This window comes from Cryptomeria japonica, chromosome 10 (assembly GCF_030272615.1).
Source record: "Cryptomeria japonica chromosome 10, Sugi_1.0, whole genome shotgun sequence".
Taxonomy (NCBI): Eukaryota; Viridiplantae; Streptophyta; class Pinopsida; order Cupressales; family Cupressaceae; genus Cryptomeria; species Cryptomeria japonica.
Window position 1 is genome coordinate 233,264,138 of NC_081414.1, and position 23,507 is coordinate 233,287,644.

A 23,507-nucleotide genomic window follows, 5' to 3' on the forward strand; every position below is an offset into this window, starting at 1 on the left:
GGATTGTAGTGACGGGCACACTCGATCATCAACTCGTGGCACTGAATAGCTGGAGGAAAACCGGCCGCCTTAATGATGCCACTCTCTATTATTCTCCGGGCGACAGGTGATGGCTTGCCAATGTAAGGGACCTCTCGAAACTTCTTCGTGCTAAAGTTCCCCAAGTTGGTATCTCCAATGTTGCTCCACTTCGACACGATCTTGGTCTCCACTTCTTCGGTCTTCTGATCTTCTTTCATGAGAGCCGAGCGACTGGTGGATGCTCCCGCCTTCGGGGTTGCCATACCTACACAACATTTCATTATAAGAAATAGATTTTGCAATAAATAACGGTGAATAAGAGAGACAAAGTTTTTAGGAAACCTCATGATAAGTCTCTAGAGTTATCATTTCCTAAAAACAACGATTGAGCTAAGAGATTCAAAATTCAAAATTTCAAAATTTGAAATATGACGATGAATAAATAAAGCAATAACAATTAAATCGCCATACCTCGATAGAGAGCTAACTCTAGAATGCAAAAACACAATTCGCCTAGGCAAAATTTGAGGTATAAAATAGTCTTCAATATGATCTCCTCAAAATTGACTTTGCCGCCTCTGGAGTGAACGTGATCTTCAAGTATCGCCTTAGACGTGGTCTTAAATGATCTTCAAATTTGCCTTTGACAAATTGCTCAAACAAATCCTCCAAGTCTTTAGCAAATTCGCCTTAATGTATCCTCAAGTTCGCATTTGATGTGGTCTTCAAATTCGCACCACCCTTGATAACTAAGCACCACCCTTGGTCTTCAACGTAATTCGCACTCCACACAAGATGATATTAGCGCCACCTTTGGTTTGAAATCGCACCACCTTTGAACACACTTCGCACTATATTCGCCTCTTCTTGATTCGCATGAAGAAAGGTAAAAATGATTATGTGAAAATGAACATTTCACTCCCCTTATAAATAGCGCGCTCATCCTTTCACCCCTTAGGCCGACTTGACAAATAAAACCATTTTTTAAATGATTTGCAATAAAATAACAAGGCCGACTTGCTTAATTGGGCGTTTCAAATCGATTTTATATTAATTAAATAATTAATTATTAATGCCTTGCGTTTTTTAAATGTGAATTTCGATTTTTAATAAAGGCAAAAAATAATTAATAAAAGATAACGCCATATTAAATGCTAAATAAAAATGGATTTTCAATTTTTAAATCGATTTAGCATTTAAGGAAAATTCGAATTGCTTAATTTGGCGCCAAAACTGGAAAACAAAGGGACGTACCTCATCGCTCTGGTCCCTTGGAGAGGGACAGGAGCGATCCATGATTTTGGTCTTGATTTTGCATTTCTTACGTCCAACTCCTTCATCTTCGCGTTGAAAATCGATCATCATGATGAGTCCTTCGAATTTGATCATCTTGCATGCGTACTTAAATGTCTTTTGAATGTTCATCGCCCTTGTCCCTTGGAGAGGGACAGGAGCGATCTCCAAATTTCTACGTCCATCTTGCATCTTTTAACTTCGATCTTTATTGTTGGCGAATAACATCTATGCTCATGTCTTTTGCGCTTATTCCATTTGTCTTCATTATGTGTTTGGACGCATTAAAGGGATCATCGCCCTTGTCCCTTGGAGAGGGACAGGAGCGATCCACGTTTTCTCCTTAACCTTGGCAAGTTTAAACTTCAATCTTCGTTGTGATGTCTTCCAAACGATGTCCCTTGTCTTGCTTATCCTCGCCTAGCTTTGATCTTGAAGGAATATGCGTGCTTTTGATGATATCGCCCTGGTCCTTGTCCAAAGGACAGGAGCGATGTGAGCTTTTACCTTGATTGGCAATGTTTGGACGTTCAACATTCTTGCGAATTATCTTCAAACGATGCCTTGGACCATATGCTATCTTATGACGTCTTGACTTAGCTTGAACTTGAAGCAAAACGAGGAATCCAAAGCAAATCGCCCTGGTCCCTTGGAGAGGGACAGGAGCGATATAGTCTCCATGCTCAAAATGATGATCATTTTACGTCCAAAACCCTTGTATATCATCCTTTTATCATACCATGGACCCTCTAAAACATTGCAACGTCTTGTCCTTACGTAAATTTTGCATGAAATGGCCAATGCATCTAACATCGCCCTGGTCCCTTCCTGAGGGACAGGAGCGATCTAGGCTATAGGGTGTCAATCTCTTCATTTTAACGTCCTTTGAGTGTTTGCGCATGATGAAGACGCCTTGAAATGTCCCTCGCCACCTTGTCTTGACTTGTGTCGACCTTGAACTTTGGAGGAACGACCTTGAACTTGCGTAGGAAGTATCATCACCATTGTATCGCCCTGGTCCCTTGGAGACGGACAGGAGCGATCCTTCCCTTGTGGCCACTATCTCACTTTGCCAGGTTCCAAGTTTATATTCAACGGACTCGTCCCTCTTCACTCTATTCGTCCATGCCTTGACATCATCTGTACCTTTGCAAGAAAAGCAATTATATCAAAAATCGCTCTGGTCCCTTCCTGAGGGACAGGAGCGAACTAGGCATTTAACATTGTTATGGACGTCCCAAAAATCTTCAATTTATATTCAACGCATTTATCTCATGTTTTCCCTTGTTTTTGAACGTAAACTTGCCTTAACCTTTGTCTGGATTTTGCATAATGAAGGAAATCGCTCTGGTCCCTGGGAGAGGGACGAGAGCTACAAGGTACCTCGCCCTGGTCCCTTGGAGAGGGACAGGAGCGATTTGGTCAATATAGGTCATTCTCCTTCGTTTTTGCATATCAAATTATATTCATTTGGCAAAGCATCTTCCCTTGGACGTCCTCAAATCATTAAGTTTTCGAAATCTTGCAAGGACAAGGCGAAATTTGAATTGTAGCTCCGGTCCTTCACTGAGGGACAGGAGCGATTTTCCTCCTGGAGGCATTTCTGTGCTCATGAAAATCTTCAATTTATATTCAATGGAAAGATATCGCCGTTCTCCATCACTTCCAACTTGAAATTTGTCTGGACTCTGCAGGGATGATGAGATATTTGAAAATGAGCTCCCGTCCTTCACTGAGGGACAGGAGCGATTTTGCTCCTACAGGCCAAAATAACATGATTTTTCACATTCTAACACTTCACGAGACGAAAACAAATCAATTCCAATGCCCAGGATCAAAATCAAAAAAAGTCAAAATTTGGTCAAAATATTTAATCGGACAAAAATTCACATTTCACCTTCAACACTTAGACAAATTTAAGCTCTGCATTAACATTCCAATCGAAATTAGACCATTTTGGCGAATTCATTGCATTCAAAATATGCATCCTAGAAAAGGAAGCTCAAAAGCTCTCAAAAATGACCGGATCCTGGCATGAAAAGACAAAATTTAAAACCCTAAGGCTTGACCCTAAATCCAGACGACCAACTAACTAACAAAACCCTAAAAACGAAAGCAAAAACGAGCGAAAAACAAGCAAAAAAAAGGGGGTCCCCATTTGCGATGGGGCGATGTGTGAAATGGTCACAACATCTGGCGACACCACTGAGAAATGTTGCAAAACATTTGGGAATCAATCTTTCTAAAGGAAGACTCAGAAAACTTCCCTCAACAAAACCAGGAGTTAAGAAACACTTACAAGAAGAGACCATCATATTGAGACAAAGTATCAAGTCCACAGTTACCCATGTGTGTGCAAATGCGTTAATTCCCCTCAACAAGACAATCATGATCTCCAGGTTCCCCTGTGATAAGCTACGTAGTTCGTCTAAACTCCAAAAGCATCCTGGATAGAGCCTCGCTGCCAGTCAGACGTCCATAGTCCCGACGAGGTTATCGCCGCAAGCTCACGAACATTGCTCCATTGCCAGCCAGGCGTCTATAGCCCCGATGGAGTTATTCGTAAATTCCCTTTAGCCAATTTGATATTTCTCTTTAGCTCATTTCTTTCTTTTTGATTTTCTCTCATTTTTCATCTTTTCATTTGATACTGCTTTTCAGTTCCGTCGATTCTTTGGCTCGTGAGTAGTGAAACTCACTAGGGTTTGAGGATTGCGGTGGCGCTGAAGCTAGACTTTAGATTTTTCACTGATCACAGCTTCGCCTGTAAACCATAATGACTCGGAGATTATAAGTATGTGAAAATATAATAACTGAAGGACAAAAATACGTGAGTTCAATAAGCTAATCTACTTCAATGCAAATACGTCCTGACTCAAAGCTTCATTAAAAGAAACTCCCTTTGTTGTTCCAAAAGACCTCATGATTTTCCAAATGCAACCAACAATCTAGCAGGAAGTCAGAGCGTTACATAACAAAATCACCCAATGCAAATGGATACCCCTCAGGACAAAAACAACTAACCTAAAAAAAACAAAAACACCTAAACTAAGAAAAAACAAAAAAAAAAAAAAAAAACAAAGCGAGGAAAACAAACAAACGGAAAACAACGAAAGCAAACTAAACTAACTATGTACAAGGGAAGGCCTTGGCATTTTAGGATTGGAAATAATGTTTGAGATATCTCCCATTGAAAGGCAAAGGGATGTCCTCTCCAGTTAAAGTCTGCAACCTAAATGCATTTTCTCCCAATATCTCTGAAATTTGATAAGGGCCTTTCCAAAGCTTATCAAACTTATCATGTTCCCCTCTTTTCTCATGTGCTTTGTCCCAATACAGGACGAGGTCTGAAATTCGGAACGCCTTGACTCTTGCTTGTCGATCAAACCATCTCTTCACCACTCCTTGGTGTTTAGCAAAGTTCTCTAGCGCTTGATCTCTTTTCTCTTCTAAGTTCATCAACTGTGTCAACCTGGCTTGCACTGCATCTGTGTCTTCCATGTACTCCTGAATGAATCTTAAAGTCGGAATCCTGAGTTGCATGGGGAAGACTGGGTCTTGGCCATAGACTAGAAAATAAGGCGAAATGCCTAATGCGTTCTTTGTTCTGATTCTGTCTGCCCATAAAGCAAATCTCAACTGGGTATGCCATTCTCTTGGACTTCTCTCTAATAATTTCTTGATAACACTGAGCAAATTTTTGTTTGTGGATTCTGCTAATCCATTACCCTGAGGATAATAATTTGATGAAAACTTGAGGGTTATTCCGTACTCAAAAGCCCAATTTGAGAATCTCAATGATGTGAACGCCGATCCATTGTCGCAAACCAACGCATAAGGGCACCCAAACCTTGTGATTATGTTCTCCTCTAGAAACTTGATTACAACTTCAGTAGAACAAACCTTAAGTGCTTGTGCCTCTGACCATCTGGTACAATAATCTGTAGCTGTAATGATGTACTTGTGTTGTGCCGAGGATGCGGGGTTAATAACACCAATAAAGTCCATTCCCCATTTAGCAAATGGTCTGGCTTCAATCACTGGATTTAGTGGCATGGCAGGATTTCTTTCTCTAATAGCTGCGACTTGACATGTGTGGCAGGTCTTAATGTGATTGAATGTATCTTTAAAAAGTGTAGGCCAGTAATATCCTGCTCTTAGGATCTGGTGAGCTGTGGCGAGGTTGGCTCCATGTCCGGTTCCAAACTTGGAATGGAAATGTTCAACTATTTGCTTCGCTTCATCTTTGCCAACACATCTCAGGTATACTCCTTCATAGTTTTTGCGGTATAGGATAGATCCTTGAAGCATATAATATTGACACTTTAATCTTAATGCTTTTTTCTGCGTAGGTGTCATATGAGCAGGACATCTGTGATTAAGCAAATATGTCACAATATCTTTGTACCATTCATCATGCGTGACATCTTCTAATTCATAAACTTGTTGGACTAATCCTGGCCCATCAATTGCCAATGTCTGTGCCAAAGCTTGTCCTCGGACAAGTTTCATGGGCTGTATCTCTATATCAAATTCTTGGTTAATGGCGACCCACTTTCCTCTTCTCTCTCCTAATTCATTTTGCATGAGAAGAGTCTTGACTGCCGCATCAGGCACTATTGCATAAATCTTGGCTCTCAGGAGGTAGTGTCTGAATTTCTTCACTGCCTTTACTAATGCGTATGCTTGTTTTTCAACGTTTGGATATCTGAGTTCTGCATCTTTCAACGGAGTGCTCATGAAAGCAATGGGATTTTCGTCCCTCTCTTCACTTCTTTGGGTAAGAATGGCGGCACAAGTGTAATCGGAAGCAAAGGAATATAGATAGAATGGCCTGAGATAATCTGGACTAATCAAAACTGGCGCTTCCATGATTGCGGTCTTTATTTCTTCAAATGCCCTTCTGGCTTGTGGAGTCCACTCAACCTTTGCATCCTTCTTTAACATTTCATTTAGTGGTCTGACAATCTCGGCAAATCCGGTAATGAATTTTCAGACGAAGTTGATCTTGCCGAAAAATGACTTAAGTTCTTTTTTGCTTGCTGGCAGATTGATAGTAGATATGGCCTTCACTCTTTCAGGATCGATAGATATTCCTTTCTCTGAAATGACATGTCCTAAAAGCTTTCCTTCTGTGACTCCAAATATGCATTTCTTGGGATTGAGGGAGACACCGTATCTTCTGCATCTTTGGAAAACTTTCCTCAAATCGCCCACATGATCTTCTCTCTGTCTGGAAAAAACTGTGATGTCATCCATATATATAATAATGCTTTTACCAATTAAATCTCTGAAAGCGATATCCATAGCTCTCTGGAATGTGGCCCCGGCGTTTATGAGTCCAAAAGGCATTCTCTTATAGGCAAACGTTCCCCATTTGGTGGTGAAAGCAGTCTTCAGTCGATCTTCAGGTTCGACTAGGACTTGATTGTATCCTGAATATCCGTCTAGGAAGGACATCATCTGCGATCCATTGACGATCTGCAATACTTCATCTAATGATGGGAGCGGATAGTTATCTTTCTCTGATGCTCTATTAAGATTTCTAAAATCAACACACGATCTGATCTCTCCATTTTTCTTTCTAACAGGTACCAGGTTGGCGACCCACGTCGAGTGTCTTACTGGGAAGATGATCTTGGCTGTGAGTAACTTCTTCACCTCTTGGTATATCAGTGGTTCCAACAAAGGGTTAACGGGTCTTTGTCTTTGCCTGAATGGCTTGCTCCCTAGCTTCAACGGGATTGTGTGAGTGATAATTGCAGTGTCGTAGGTCTTGAGATCTTCATAGCTCCATGCGATGACGTCTGGGAAGTCCCTCATGTTCTTTAGGATTCCATCTTTTTCAGTTGCTGTGCAAGACTTTCCAATGAAGACATTCTTAACTTGTGTCTCATCACCTAGATTGATTGTGTCACACATATTGCCTTCTACATTGTGATTTTTCTTTTCTTTCAACTTGTCAGGATCAAAAATCCTTTCCAATTCTACCATTCCTTTCGGAATAGTGTTTGTCTTTAAGTTCAGGACTCCTTCAGCATCGAACTCAGCTTCACCCACTTCATCTTCATCTATGATCTGTGTTAAGAAGACGTCCGTGCTGGTTAGGAAGTCTAGAATGTGCTTGTCGTCTTCGAAAACTTGAAAATTGGTAATATTGTCTGGGACTGAAGGAACTGATATTAACTCGATGGTAAACTTCTTTAATCCTTCCATCGCTAATGGAATCAATGAGCTCGCGGCCTGTGCAAGTGAACTGGCCACTTGATTCTGATGTCTATAAATTGAATTGATATTGAAAGCATCAAAACTTTCAATTAGATCCCAGACTCGATTCCTGTACTTGGTTAATCTTTTATCATGGCAAACATATTGCTTTCTGATTTGCCTTGTTGCAATTTCTGAGTCTCCATATACTTGCAGTATCTTCGCCCCCTTTTGGATGGCTAATAGTAATCCATGAACTAAAGATTCATATTCTGCTACGTTGTTGGTGCAAGGGAACTGCAATCTGTGAGCGGCAAGGTATGTTTCTCCTTTAGGACTAATCAATTCATATCCGGCTCCGGATCCTTGTTTGGACTTAGATCCGTCGAACCTTAATGTCCATATCTGATTTTCTTGATTTTCTATTTCTGGACTTTCGTGACTTTCAGATGATGTATCGGATAAGACTTCGTTTTCCGTAGAGCTCTCAGTGTCTGTAGAGCTTTCATTCTCTGAATCTTGAGTTTCTTCTATAATTAGTGTCTGCGGGACTCTTTTGTTTACTTGCTCCAATGCGGTCTGGCATAAAGCACAAGATAATTCTGAGTGGACGGCATTGTGAATTCTACACCAATTCGGAAGAAGTAAATCTCGGACGGATGCTAGATTGCCAAGTTGCACACTTTGCTGGATGTTTCTTTGTACGAACCTTCTGAAGTTTTCAAACATCCCTTCGTCCTCTTGATCGGATCCTTGATCGCTTTCAATGACGATCTCAGTTGACTCCATGACCTCTTGCTGGGTATTTTCATCTTGCACATCTTGTATCATCAAGATTTCCTCCACTTTGGGCTTGTACGTTCCTAGATCGGACTCTAAAAATAGGACTTCATTGTCCTCTCCATATTCAGTTATCATCAACCTCAATCTCGGGGTGCTATCAATTTTAATCTGGTTCGGGACTCCTCTCCATGGTAGCCACATATGTGCGAAATCAGTCGACACATATCCATTCAATTTTCGGGACCAATCTCGACTCAGGAGCATTCCATATGAATCTGGAATATCCACTACTGATATATCTATAAAATTCTGGACTCTTGGATCTACGGCCAATTGCATGTGAATGTTGTTCAATTCTCCCATGACTGGAACTTCTGTCTTGTCAAGCTGAGTGACCTTTCTCTTGGTAGGTGCGGGAGTTATTCCAAATCTTTGGCAAACGGCCAAAGGCATCACATTGCTTGAGGCTCCGGAATCATAAAGGCAATTGTGGAGTAGCTTTCCAAATATCCTGACTGATAGTAGGAATGGGGCCGGTTCGTCCTTTCCTTGAGAAGGCACTGAATTTTCTTCACTTGGTTCTTGATGTTTGACTTGATTAATCTTTGAATGATCATGTTTTGCTGGGCTCTCCTCTTTCGAGTGACTGGCTTTGCTTGTAGATTTTCCTTTTTTAACCACATCTTTCTTAATTGCGACTTCCTTTTCGGGAAGAACCAGGTTAGTGGTGAGGTTCTCTTTGACTGTAGGCTGAGCTTTCTTTGTTTCGCCCCTTTTGAGCAATACTTTTCCTTCCAACATATCTTCCTTTTTAGCTGGGAAGGTTATAGTTTGAACCATGCACTCATTTTGTTCGGGTTGTTCTTGAGAATCGGCCTCCTCTTGAGTCACATTGAAAATGGCTTGAACATTTGACCTTGTTGTATTAGATTCACTTAAACTATTGATTACCGTATCTTTGATTTCTGACACCTTAAGCAATTCATAGAGTGGAAGGCTTACCTTGACTTTCTTGAGTTCATCCAATACTAAGGCGGCCAATCTTTTCATTTCATTTCCCGCGGGAGGTGAAATATTCCTTTGTCTGTATTCTTGAGTGTTCTGTGGATATTCAGGAACGTTACTAGCTTGGGGATCCGGCGGAGTTGAGAAATTGTTTGGAGGGATCGACGTTGTTAAAGGTTCAGGATTCCTCTGATTCCTATGATAAACTCTTTGGTTCACACCTCCTGACGATTGATGAAACACCTCCTTTATTCCCTCTACTAGGACACTGTCGTTCAATGGTGGGAAATAGTATTCTGAATCCTCTACAGGTCCATTTGCAGGTGCTGGCGGAAACTGAGATCCTGGTGGTACCATCGGTCCATTGGCCGATTCTGGAGGAAATCTCCCATTTTGCACTTGACTAATTTCTTCTTGTGAATATCTGCAGGTTTCAACGATCATGGCTTGACCATATTGCGTGGTTGGAACAATTTCGTACCCTGTGGTGGGAGGATTTTCAGGCGGATTAGAGGTACGTATTTCCTGTTGGAAAATGTCGGCTGCAATCTTGAATTCAGGACACTGCAACTCGGAATGTTGGTTTGTGTTGTGGAGTCTGCACCAACTGGACAAGGCTGCTTCGGCTAAAAACACTTTGCTCGAAGAAGGGTTCTCTTGACTTTGCGCATTTGGTGGATTGTCCAAAGGCGTCACCACATTTCCATTGTTCGGAGCTGTATTCCATGGTCTTCTTTGGAAACCTTGATTGTTATTTCCTTGATAATTGTTTCTAAATCCTTGATTATTGTTTCCTTGGAAATTCTGGTTGTGATTGATTCTTTGCATGCTCTGGAGTTGATTATTCTGGTTCCTCAAATGAGTGACTTCAGTTGATAACTTCTTGACTTGTTCGATCAACTCTTTCATTTCATCCTTCTCTTCTTGTGTTCTTGACGAATTTGTAGCATTTTGCAGGTACACAGGTTGAGCGGGTGGGGCTTGAGAAATTGGAGCTCCTGGATGAAGGACCAACTGATTCGCCGGCTGTACGCTCGAATATGTTGCTTGCGGAATTGGGTTCATGACTGGAGTCTGGTTGGCCAAGGCTGTGCCAACTGCCTGCATTTGGTTAGGTGCTGCGACGGGTCCAATATGTAGTAGCGGTCCAGTGATGTTCTGACCCATGTGCTTACTCACTTCAATGGCCCTTGCATAGGCCGCATTTAGATCATTCGGAGTAGGATGCGTTCTTACGAACATAGCTGTGAGATGATCTAAGGCTCCATAGTAAATCTCCCTTGGATCTGCAATAAGATAAGGAGGACGTAGCATTGTGTATGCTCGGTGAAATCTGTTGTTGAAGGAAGTAATAGGTTCATGCTCTCTTCTTCGAACTTCAACAAATTGTCTGTACAACTCTGCTGGTGTAGTTGGGATGCCAAATTTAGCAATGAATGCGTCTTTCATCGCGTCCCAAGTCCTGATGGACCCTGTAGGCAAATGAATAAACCAAAAGTATGCCTCTTCTCCCAATGAGTAGGGAAAAAGCCTACATGCCACATCTCCATATTCAATTTGTCTGTTACGAAGAAGGTCCTCGAACATCTTGATGTGATCTTCTGCCGTGCGATGGAAATCACTAACATTGAACTTGGAACAAAAGTGCTCTGGATTCTTCGGCATATCATGATAAATCGCGAATTCCAACGGTGACGGATTGTTGACTAGCCAAGTCGCACCATTAAGTATATGAGGAGGAGGAGGTGGAGGTGGAGCACGTTGAGCCATTGTACTCTTTGAAGCTGAACTTGATGAACTAGCTTGACTCTTTGTTTGTGAAATTGCCTGAATACTAGATTGGATCGCCGCTTGCACTTGCTCTTGAAGAACTTGTGATGACTCAGGAGATCCTTCCAATCTTAGTTCGAACTCTTTGGGAGTGTCCTCTCTTTTAGCTCGCTTTGCTTTAGAAGTAAATTGAAGTTCACTTAGATTCTTGACGCCTGGTGTGGACCTCAACAACCTTTGATGTTTCTCGGGCGAGAAAGAACCAATGCGATCCAGCGTGAAGTCTTGAAAGGATTATGGTGGGTTCCTTTGGTTGCGAAGATTTCTAGCTACGACCCTTTGATGTTCTTCGGCTATATCTTCCTCTTGTTCTAAGACGATCCTGGCTCTGCTATATTCGACTTGACTTCTCCTTGCGTTCCAAGCTACTTGATTCAATTCGGAAATGATGTCTTCTTGAGTATTGCCTATTTGCAAATTGGGTTGCACCACTTGATTCAGTCCTTCATTCGGCAACACCATCGTACTTCATGATCATGCTTGCAATGTATTTTTCTTTTTCAAAATCTTCGGACTTCGAACTTCGGAAACTAAAGCCCTCCTTCTAGCGCCAATTCTGTTGACGTGTATTTTATACACAATCATACACAGAATAAAATACCAATAGGCATCTTATCCTCTCTTGAGAAAATAGTCTCTAACTGCTGAAGATCTGCAAAAAGGATCAGTTAGATGGACTCCAAGGTTCTTTTAGTGGGGTCTCCACGTGTGGACAAGCTTTTTAGTGGTATGATGTGATTTGCTGTTTCCTCCAAGGCGTCTTACGGATTCCAAAGGCTCGAAGATTCTACTAAACTAAAAAGGAACTTTCAAAAAAAAAAAAAGCAAAAGATAGGGTTTGAGAGGTCTAATCTAGCCTAACCCTATGAACGACTTAGCATGAATGAGATTTGGCAAGACTCAACCAACTCCAATTTTGCCATAAGATAACAACTCAATTGAAATTAGTGCGATCTTCTAAGGTAATAATGGTGTTCAATGCATCAAAGACCAAGGACACTACTACGAAGGTACATATCCTAGATACGAAAATGCTTGAAGGTTAAGGACTCAAAATGTTTTCCAGTCGACCACGCAAGGCGTTCCTACAATCAGCAAGAAGCTAGTGGTTTGGATTGCGAATCCTACCAAATATCAAATCTCACACTTAGTCTTTCAAATTAACAAACTACTTTGATTGAGCGTGATTCAAGTACATCCAACAACCATGAAGATAACTCAAGAAATTTGCAACAAAACACCATAACTTCAATATTTTATTGATTTCCAAGTCATCATATACAACAATTGCTTGAATTTCTCTCTTCAAGACTCAATCTTGCTACAAAATAAAAATTGCTTCTAACTCTAATCTCTCTTACATCAACTATTGACTATTACTCTATTCCTCTATTACACTATTACCAAATGAAATGAAAAATGGGGGTATAAATAGCATCCCCAGTTACAATGAAAGGTCCAGATTGAAAGTAAATCAACGGACAAGATCATGACACCTAAACCCTAATTAGGGTTTGTTACAAATGACCTCCTTTTTACTGAACAATATTAAATACATAGCCAAATTTTAAATTTGGCACAAAAATCTAGGAGGTATCAACCAATGAGAAATAAGATGTCATGTCATCTGTAACAACCTTTCATCTAGAATCTTATTCCCTTTCCAATTCTCTTTCTTAGCATATGCAATGAATTTTGTCACGATTCCTTCGATTTCTGTGATTGGAATCTCGGGAAGATTCTTGATACTCTCTTCTAAGTGGATGACCTGATCGAATGCATCTAAAAGAGCTGCGTCCCAAGTAGGTTCAAGTTCCTTTGTTCTATCAATCAAGAGCATGGTAGCATACATCTGATCATACTGCTCATCCGTAACATCTGCGTCCTTGCGAAAGATGATCTTGATTCTATCCTCAAATTCTTGTATATCCACATCTGTCTCGACCTCGATCCTTCTGCCCAGAATGGTACGAAGTACCTCAAATACTCTGTCCTGTATCGGATTGATCACCTCCTCAACTTGACCACATCTAACACTGATGTCCTCGAAGAGAACACTCTTTATATGAAGTAAGGTTGACCACTGAAACAAACTGTGAGAATCACCTTCTAAGATCCTCTCCTGCGTTAAAATTCTTCTGGATGTGTGTCTTATTACTTTCAAGACAGGGATGACAACGTCCTTGGTATGGGCAAATGCAGCTACTGTTGCCATCAATCTGTGGATTATCTCAAGAACTTGGATAGCCTGATGAATGATCTTTGACATCCTTGTAACAAATTCTATAGCCATTGTATGAGATCTATCCATCCAACTACATGTACGCTAGGCCAGGTTCCTGAATCTTTCTGCTTCATTGATCGATTGAAGGGGCAATGCCTGCACTGGTGATCTAACTGGATCCTGTCGTCCCAAAGGTTCATTGATGTGACTGAAATATGTCCTCCATGCACCGACCTCTCTCTCAAGCTTTCTATTCTTTTCTACTTCTTCTCTAAGCTTGTCCTTCAATGCCTCAAATGTGTCGGTGGCATCATCCAAAGTCTGCTCTGCTGTAGATGGTCCTAACTCAAAAGTCTGTATATCATAATCCTCTGCTAGGATCTCACCCTCATATTTGTCTGCTGCCGGTGTAGCTATCTGCAGTTTTCTAGATCCAGTCTCATCTCGAATCATCTTGGACATCTTTGTAGCCTTCTTCTTTTCTGTTGTCATATGTGAACGTCCAACAAGGCTCTCTAAATCAATTGCACTGTCCTCGTCCTCAATTACGATCACCTTAGTCAATCTTTCCTTCAACCAATCTGGGATATTCGATCTTGTCTCTTGAACTTGAATTTCTTTATGTACTATTTCTTCTTGTCTGGGAGATGTTACTTCATTATCATTATCTAAATCATAGTCTTGGAGAGATCCATCTGACGAAACATGCTGTGCCTGTCCTTCTTCCTGCCTGTCATTTTGTACCATCGACTCCATGGACTCTTCCACTCGAACTGTTCTATTTTCCGGTCTGGAAGAAGTACCTGGTGTTTGATCTTTGTTGGCACCTAACTTTTTCTTGGAAGGCTCTTTCTTTTCTGATCTTTCCTTTCTCTTCGAACCTCTCGAATGGAGATTGCCCTCACTGGCACATCGAAGGTTACCTTCACCTGAATTCCTAGGATTAGGACTGCCTTCGCTAACACTGGCTCTACCTTCGGCTGGTTTCTCTTCCAAAGTAAAAGACATAGCTATGCCTTGTTCTCTCAACTTCTGATGCTGAACGTCTACCCATCTGCGAGTACAAGACAAGACTGGTGCCATCAAATCATCTAAATCCACGGCCTCGGGCTCATTCCAATTCAAACTTATTGTTTTGCTTTCTCTATCATATGAAGATTGGATGTGCCTGCCGTTGTCCTGAGCTTGGTCGGCCACTCTGTAAATCTTACATTTCCTGATGAAATCCAAAGGCAATCTAGAATGCATCTTTCGTTTCACTTCGAGATCATCTAGGAGATTCATCATAAAATCTTCAATTTGGTGCTCATGTCTAAATCTTCTACCGACCGTCTCCTCTAAATGTCCATGGGGATCAAAACTATTCCTCCAAGCAAAAGATGAAAAAGAATACAAGGCTAACTCCTTCTCTGCGTCATCCATGGCTAAGACATTAGGACATACTTCAACTGAATTACCCAAAATAATAGGTACCTGAACTCCATTCTGATGTCTGTGTCTGAATGCCTTTACATATGCTGCCAACTGCCTTGTTACTTCAACTAACACAATTCTGTCTGTCGGATATCTCGGCAACATGTATGGAGGTAAAGGACATCCATGCACTCTAATGTAAGTGAACTTGGGAAACTGAATGAACCAAGCACCGTACCTCTTGATGAACTCCTGGGCATCCTGAGATAATCTGTTGTGAATCCCTCCTTGCAACGTCCTTGTGATGTTCATCGTGAAAGTATCATTGACTAACTTGTAGTTCTTTCCTGGCGGATGATGCAAGTAGGTATAGGATTCACAAGCTCTGACCTCGCCGGGTCCTCTTCCAATCACTCCTCTGTGAGGTAGTCCTGCGTACTCAACGCTCCTGATTAAGGCATAGATGACGTATGAACTCATGTGGAAGGACTTAGTAGCCCTGAGTCTTCTCAACTGTACGTCTAAGCAATGACTAATTATTCTAGCCCAATGTATTGTACCCTTTCCTTGAACAATCACCTGGATGAAGTAAAACATCCACTTCTCAAAATAGAAGGCATGAGGTGCTCCTGTAACTCTGTTGAGCATGGTAATCAAATCTCTGTACTCCTCCTGGAAATCAATCCGATGCGGTGTGTTCGGTACCTTGCTCAGACGGGGACGACTCTTGAGTAGCCAGTTCTTGTTGATTATGCTTAGGCAAGCATCTGGATCATCATCATACACTGATCTGGCTCCTTCAATGCTCTTGTATATCATGTCCCTGTGCTCTGGAAGATGGAAGGCTTCACTTATGGCTTCCTCTGAAAGGTATGCCAAAGTGTTTCCCTCATTGGACACAATTGTCCTAGACTGTGGATTGTAGTGACGGGCACACTCGATCATCAACTCGTGGCACTGAATAGCTGGAGGAAAACCGGCCGCCTTAATGATGCCACTCTCTATTATTCTCCGGGCGACAGGTGATGGCTTGCCAATGTAAGGGACCTCTCGAAACTTCTTCGTGCTAAAGTTCCCCAAGTTGGTATCTCCAATGTTGCTCCACTTCGACACGATCTTGGTCTCCACTTCTTCGGTCTTCTGATCTTCTTTCATGAGAGCCGAGCGACTGGTGGATGCTCCCGCCTTCGGGGTTGCCATACCTACACAACATTTCATTATAAGAAATAGATTTTGCAATAAATAACGGTGAATAAGAGAGACAAAGTTTTTAGGAAACCTCATGATAAGTCTCTAGAGTTATCATTTCCTAAAAACAACGATTGAGCTAAGAGATTCAAAATTCAAAATTTCAAAATTTGAAATATGACGATGAATAAATAAAGCAATAACAATTAAATCGCCATACCTCGATAGAGAGCTAACTCTAGAATGCAAAAACACAATTCGCCTAGGCAAAATTTGAGGTATAAAATAGTCTTCAATATGATCTCCTCAAAATTGACTTTGCCGCCTCTGGAGTGAACGTGATCTTCAAGTATCGCCTTAGACGTGGTCTTAAATGATCTTCAAATTTGCCTTTGACAAATTGCTCAAACAAATCCTCCAAGTCTTTAGCAAATTCGCCTTAATGTATCCTCAAGTTCGCATTTGATGTGGTCTTCAAATTCGCACCACCCTTGATAACTAAGCACCACCCTTGGTCTTCAACGTAATTCGCACTCCACACAAGATGATATTAGCGCCACCTTTGGTTTGAAATCGCACCACCTTTGAACACACTTCGCACTATATTCGCCTCTTCTTGATTCGCATGAAGAAAGGTAAAAATGATTATGTGAAAATGAACATTTCACTCCCCTTATAAATAGCGCGCTCATCCTTTCACCCCTTAGGCCGACTTGACAAATAAAACCATTTTTTAAATGATTTGCAATAAAATAACAAGGCCGACTTGCTTAATTGGGCGTTTCAAATCGATTTTATATTAATTAAATAATTAATTATTAATGCCTTGCGTTTTTTAAATGTGAATTTCGATTTTTAATAAAGGCAAAAAATAATTAATAAAAGATAACGCCATATTAAATGCTAAATAAAAATGGATTTTCAATTTTTAAATCGATTTAGCATTTAAGGAAAATTCGAATTGCTTAATTTGGCGCCAAAACTGGAAAACAAAGGGACGTACCTCATCGCTCTGGTCCCTTGGAGAGGGACAGGAGCGATCCATGATTTTGGTCTTGATTTTGCATTTCTTACGTCCAACTCCTTCATCTTCGCGTTGAAAATCGATCATCATGATGAGTCCTTCGAATTTGATCATCTTGCATGCGTACTTAAATGTCTTTTGAATGTTCATCGCCCTTGTCCCTTGGAGAGGGACAGGAGCGATCTCCAAATTTCTACGTCCATCTTGCATCTTTTAACTTCGATCTTTATTGTTGGCGAATAACATCTATGCTCATGTCTTTTGCGCTTATTCCATTTGTCTTCATTATGTGTTTGGACGCATTAAAGGGATCATCGCCCTTGTCCCTTGGAGAGGGACAGGAGCGATCCACGTTTTCTCCTTAACCTTGGCAAGTTTAAACTTCAATCTTCGTTGTGATGTCTTCCAAACGATGTCCCTTGTCTTGCTTATCCTCGCCTAGCTTTGATCTTGAAGGAATATGCGTGCTTTTGATGATATCGCCCTGGTCCTTGTCCAAAGGACAGGAGCGATGTGAGCTTTTACCTTGATTGGCAATGTTTGGACGTTCAACATTCTTGCGAATTATCTTCAAACGATGCCTTGGACCATATGCTATCTTATGACGTCTTGACTTAGCTTGAACTTGAAGCAAAACGAGGAATCCAAAGCAAATCGCCCTGGTCCCTTGGAGAGGGACAGGAGCGATATAGTCTCCATGCTCAAAATGATGATCATTTTACGTCCAAAACCCTTGAATATCATCCTTTTATCATACCATGGACCCTCTAAAACATTGCAACGTCTTGTCCTTACGTAAATTTTGCATGAAATGGCCAATGCATCTAACATCGCCCTGGTCCCTTCCTGAGGGACAGGAGCGATCTAGGCTATAGGGTGTCAATCTCTTCATTTTAACGTCCTTTGAGTGTTTGCGCATGATGAAGACGCCTTGAAATGTCCCTCGCCACCTTGTCTTGACTTGTGTCGACCTTGAACTTTGGAGGAACGACCTTGAACTTGCGTAGGAAGTATCATCACCATTGTATCGCCCTGGTCCCTTGGAGACGGACAGGAGCGATCCTTCCCTTGTGGCCACTATCTCACTTTGCCAGGTTCCAAGTTTATATTCAACGGACTCGTCCCTCTTCACTCTATTCGTCCATGCCTTGACATCATCTGTACCTTTGCAAGAAAAGCAATTATATCAAAAATCGCTCTGGTCCCTTCCTGAGGGACAGGAGCGAACTAGGCATTTAACACTGTTATGGACGTCCCAAAAATCTTCAATTTATATTCAACGCATTTATCTCATGTTTTCCCTTGTTTTTGAACGTAAACTTGCCTTAACCTTTGTCTGGATTTTGCATAATGAAGGAAATCGCTCTGGTCCCTGGGAGAGGGACGAGAGCTACAAGGTACCTCGCCCTGGTCCCTTGGAGAGGGACAGGAGCGATTTGGTCAATATAGGTCATTCTCCTTCGTTTTTGCATATCAAATTATATTCATTTGGCAAAGCATCTTCCCTTGGACGTCCTCAAATCATTAAGTTTTCGAAATCTTGCAAGGACAAGGCGAAATTTGAATTGTAGCTCCGGTCCTTCACTGAGGGACAGGAGCGATTTTCCTCCTGGAGGCATTTCTGTGCTCATGAAAATCTTCAATTTATATTCAATGGAAAGATATCGCCGTTCTCCATCACTTCCAACTTGAAATTTGTCTGGACTCTGCAGGGATGATGAGATATTTGAAAATGAGCTCCCGTCCTTCACTGAGGGACAGGAGCGATTTTGCTCCTACAGGCCAAAATAACATGATTTTTCACATTCTAACACTTCACGAGACGAAAACAAATCAATTCCAATGCCCAGGATCAAAATCAAAAAAAGTCAAAATTTGGTCAAAATATTTAATCGGACAAAAATTCACATTTCACCTTCAACACTTAGACAAATTTAAGCTCTGCATTAACATTCCAATCGAAATTAGACCATTTTGGCGAATTCATTGCATTCAAAATATGCATCCTAGAAAAGGAAGCTCAAAAGCTCTCAAAAATGACCGGATCCTGGCATGAAAAGACAAAATTTAAAACCCTAAGGCTTGACCCTAAATCCAGACGACCAACTAACTAACAAAACCCTAAAAACGAAAGCAAAAACGAGCCAAAAACAAGCAAAAAAAGGGGGGTCCCCATTTGCGATGGGGCGATGTGTGAAATGGTCACAACAACTATCCAAGAAGCTATTCCACTAAAGTCGCTTGTTCGCACATATAGAACTTGGAATCAGTAGTGATTTTTCAGGAGAGGATAAAATACCTTCGGGTATCCTATCCTAATGTTTGGTAGATGATAAAACAGACACCAATAGGTAGCACCTCTGGTGAGGGTCTGAGGATGAGAGACAGGTAGAGAGATAGGTCTAGATCTTGGGGGAGAGAGGAGAGAGTGAGATGGCGAGTGGTAGAGAGAGGGGATAGAGGAAGAGTGATAGGGAGATAGATAGGTCTAAAATTCGAGGCAAGTAAAATGAGTGAGATATAGAGAGCGAGAAAATGCTGATAGAAGCCTATTGATTGCTGAAATTTGACTGTCTAAAAATTTAAAAGATCTTCTAAAACCTAGAATTTGCATTATGACTCCTAGAGATCTAAAACCACTCTCAAACATCCTACCAATATATACATGAAATATAACTTAAAGTATAAGAAAGGAAGAAGACATATTGAAATGTGACTTAATGTTATATTTTTGAAATATCCTATTGTTTGAATTTTAATGGAATTAATGAATTTGTTTAGATATATGCTTGGTGTTTATTTCATATCTTGAATATTCTTGTGCATGCAATGATAAGAACGTGCAATAAATGTAAATAACAGAATTTTCGCAATGGAACTGTAAACCCTTGTATATTATTTCATATCTTGAATATTCTTGTGCATGCAACGATAAGAACGTGCAATAAATGTAAATAACAGAATTTTCACAATGGAACTGTAAACCCTTGTATATTACTATTGGAATGGTGAATTTTGGCACTTATTACAATAGCATTTGATGCTGCAATTACTCAGAAATTTACAAACAATACATGCAACACATACCCAATTCTGCAATCATTTCCAAACATGCCCTACAAGGGGTTGCCCAAGGTAGAAATATCATATAAATTCATGTAACCTTCAACCTACAACACGGCTCCATTATTGTGTCCAAACCCTAGCTAGAACTTCCCCAAATCTGCTCAAAAATCTGCAAATAAGCTCAATGATGAACTCTGAATGAATCCACCTCACAAGTAGAGTTGGGTTTCCGTCCAACCTACAAATATCCAAGGGGTTTCATCCTCAGAAATGGCTGTCGCTGTCGCACCAGCAACTAAGGAGAAATATCAAGTATCAAACAATCACATAATGTCCCCTTTGAGAAGGACGAGGCTCCTTATAAAAAACTTCCCAAACCATTTCCTATCATATGATCATTCATATATCTGTTAGCAGCAATCAATAATCAACAATCACATAGGAACACAATAATCTGCAGTTTCCTATTTAGTACAGTTATAATAGCTGGTGATAAGATTCCAGAAATACATTAATAAACTGAAATCCTCATAGCAGACGCTGCTGCCTTAGAATAGTTAAGTGCATTTGATGGTTTGCTGCTGTAGTCTGTATCCCTACACGCTGCATCTTCTGAAACTGCTGTGCTCAACTGGAATGATTCTAATTCTAATTGCTATATTGCTTGTTGAAATGCCCAAAGTCTTATGTAATGCGCAAGATGGAATCACCTAATGAAATCTGAGGGTTTTCATCCCCGATTTCCACTTGAGATGTTTGATGGTTTTTGTTCTTGAATCAGTTACAATCATCAGGGTTTTGATGTCAAAGCGTGTTTTGTTCTAGAAGGAAGATTGTTAGAAATATGGTCATTATAACTGCTATTCATATATCTGTTAGCAGCAATCATACGTTATAACTTTCAGAAAATGAATTCTCAGGGCACGAATGAAGTCTTTGAACATTTTAAGGACCTCATAGCTATTGTTGAGAAGCAACAAAGCTTTCAAATCAAGCAGCTAAAGAACAGAATTCAAGGATGATAGGTGTAGTTGAAAAAAAAAATCTACAATTTTGCAGGATAAGCAGCTTTTAAATTACTAATTTTGATTTCCCAAATAAGCATATTTTTTAAATCTTGAGTATAACACCAATCATCATATGATGAACTCCTTGAGTTCAGGCTTTCTAGGATTGATATTGAAAGTCCCATCTTAATCTCGTTACCATTTTCATCATTTGGGTTTTTCCATAACCAATAGACAGGTTAATTATCCTGTAACTGTAACATTTCAACCGTTATACAACAATTGAGTATATGGGGCTCATGTATCCATTGTTTTGTTAGGCTTTACATTCTGTTGAATATGGAATCTAACATATAGGTTTTGTTTATGGAAATTGATTGGTTCCTAAAAGAATTGTTATCCGACTCCATGATTTAACTTTCTTCATCATTCCCTTTCTTCACCTAAGCACAGCTGTACTTGTGATAAAGCATCACTATTATGTGTAAACTCTAAAGTTATGGCAGATCCTCGTACAGCTGCTTAGCTTATTTTGGCTAAAAGCTACTGCTCACCTTTTTAAGAAGCTACTTGTGAAGCTGGTGGTTCTATGAATATTTAATTTTTATGTTTATTTTAAGCAGCCATCTTAAATTTGTATTAATAATATTGATAACAATTTTCGTAACTAAATTTTTTGGCAATATATAGTTGCTACTTATTAGTTATTTCCAGCCCTTGCTTTTGTCCACAGCTTATTTTCAATTCCTAAACAATAGCTGCTCCAGTAAAATAGGAAAAGATTCCAAATTATCCTTTTCTTATAATTAAAAATTTTCATGGGAACGCTCCAGCTGTTAACAGAAAGCACACTTAAGAAGCTGCATGGGGACATTGGATTAGTTAAGTTTAATTTCTGTTTTCTAATTTTTCCTTTTGCTCTCTAGAAGCCTGCATTGTAAATCTGAGGCACACATGATCCTATTGGATGCCCTTGAGAGGTAAGACTCGAAGTATTCGTTGCCGATATAAGAAACCCCAATTTAGCTACCCAGGAAACTTGATAAAGTGTTTAAAGTGGATAAAATAACTGCATCCAAATTGCTGGGTAGAAGCATGTCTTGACAGATTAGGACAGATCGGTTATGGAACCTAAGCAGATAGTATTGAAATTGGGTAAAACACAGCATCAAACTTATGGTTGTAGCATACTCCAATGTACAAGGCCGGGCCAGTCATAACATCTAAGCCTAGCGTTACCCACAATTGAAAAAACAAAAAACAAATTTTGTGGTACAAATAAGTACTCAATAGGAACCGCAACAGTAAGTCACCCATATAATTCTAGACATTTTTTTGTGAAGCGCCCATAAGACAATTAGAGACGAAAATATGCATCTTCTGCTAGGCATAACCACAATACTAACTCCTTTCTCCTCTCTGAGGAAATGCCAAAACAAGGCAAAAGATATATACAGAAAAAAAAACTCATCCTCTTTAACTCAAAAAGCCAAAAAAGAAAGCACAAGAAACTTTTCAGTCAATACAAAAACATACATACCTTTGGGCCATATAAGCAATCGATTCGTCAGAGCAATGCCTAACATGCAATTCCCTTAAATTCCCACCACCGCAATCCACTGCAATCTTCACCATTCTATCAATTTTTTTCTGAAACTCTACAGTCCACCAAAAAGCATTTTCCCTTGTCCTTCCAAAATACTGTTCAAAATCAACAACATGCCATAAAAATGGATCACGGGAAGCCTTGAACCATGATTTACATACAGGAGATGCTCTATTCCATCTCTCCCCCAAATTCAACCTTGAGAATATGTCAACGAGGGCCTGTTCTGTAAGGTCCGACCAATTGCCCTCTCTCGTGGATTCAACCCCTTTTTCATTCTGCAAAGATTTGTCGCTGGAGAAGACCTCTTCAGAACTATGTGGAGATGACCCATCTGCACAATTTGTTTCCATTGACAATCAACCAAACTGACTTATGCCCTGCCAGGGAATGTTGTTCTCTATTTATGCGTGTTACGATTTACGGGATACTTGGAAAGGTGGCCAGCACTTTATGGGTGGATAAACACCTAATCAACTTTAGCTTAAAAGAGCTTTAGATTTGTTGTTTTAGTAGTTAATAGTGTCATAGGCAAAATTAAAATTATTAATTTTGATTTTTTATATATCTTCATTTGACATCATTATATATTTTAAGGATAATATTTCTAAACTTTCATCATTTACATTGGTCTGTGCATCAAAGTAGTCTAAATTAAAGTTTAGATTATCATTTTCAAAGATGTGTCTTATGATCTTAACATAATAATAAACATTCATCTTTAATAATTTAATTGAATATCAATTGATCAAGAAGAGAGGAATAAAAGTATGGTAGATCTTAGGTTTATGTATTTTCTTGGAACAAATATTATATCAATTTTCATGTAGACATCATTTA

The 23,507-nt window shown here is 40.1% G+C and overlaps 1 protein-coding gene across 1 annotated transcript in view; it reads right to left on the bottom strand.

The window, feature by feature from the left end:
- The window catches only part of LOC131077789 (F-box protein SKIP1), an 85,438-nt gene extending 62,338 nt beyond the window's left edge, over window positions 1-23,100 (bottom strand). The window contains exon 1 of the mRNA XM_058015338.2: window positions 22,602-23,100. Coding sequence (XP_057871321.1) covers window positions 22,602-23,020 — 419 coding nt within the window. The 5' untranslated portion in view covers window positions 23,021-23,100. The remainder of the gene's footprint in view (window positions 1-22,601) is intronic.
- Window positions 23,101-23,507: the final 407 nt, after the last annotated feature.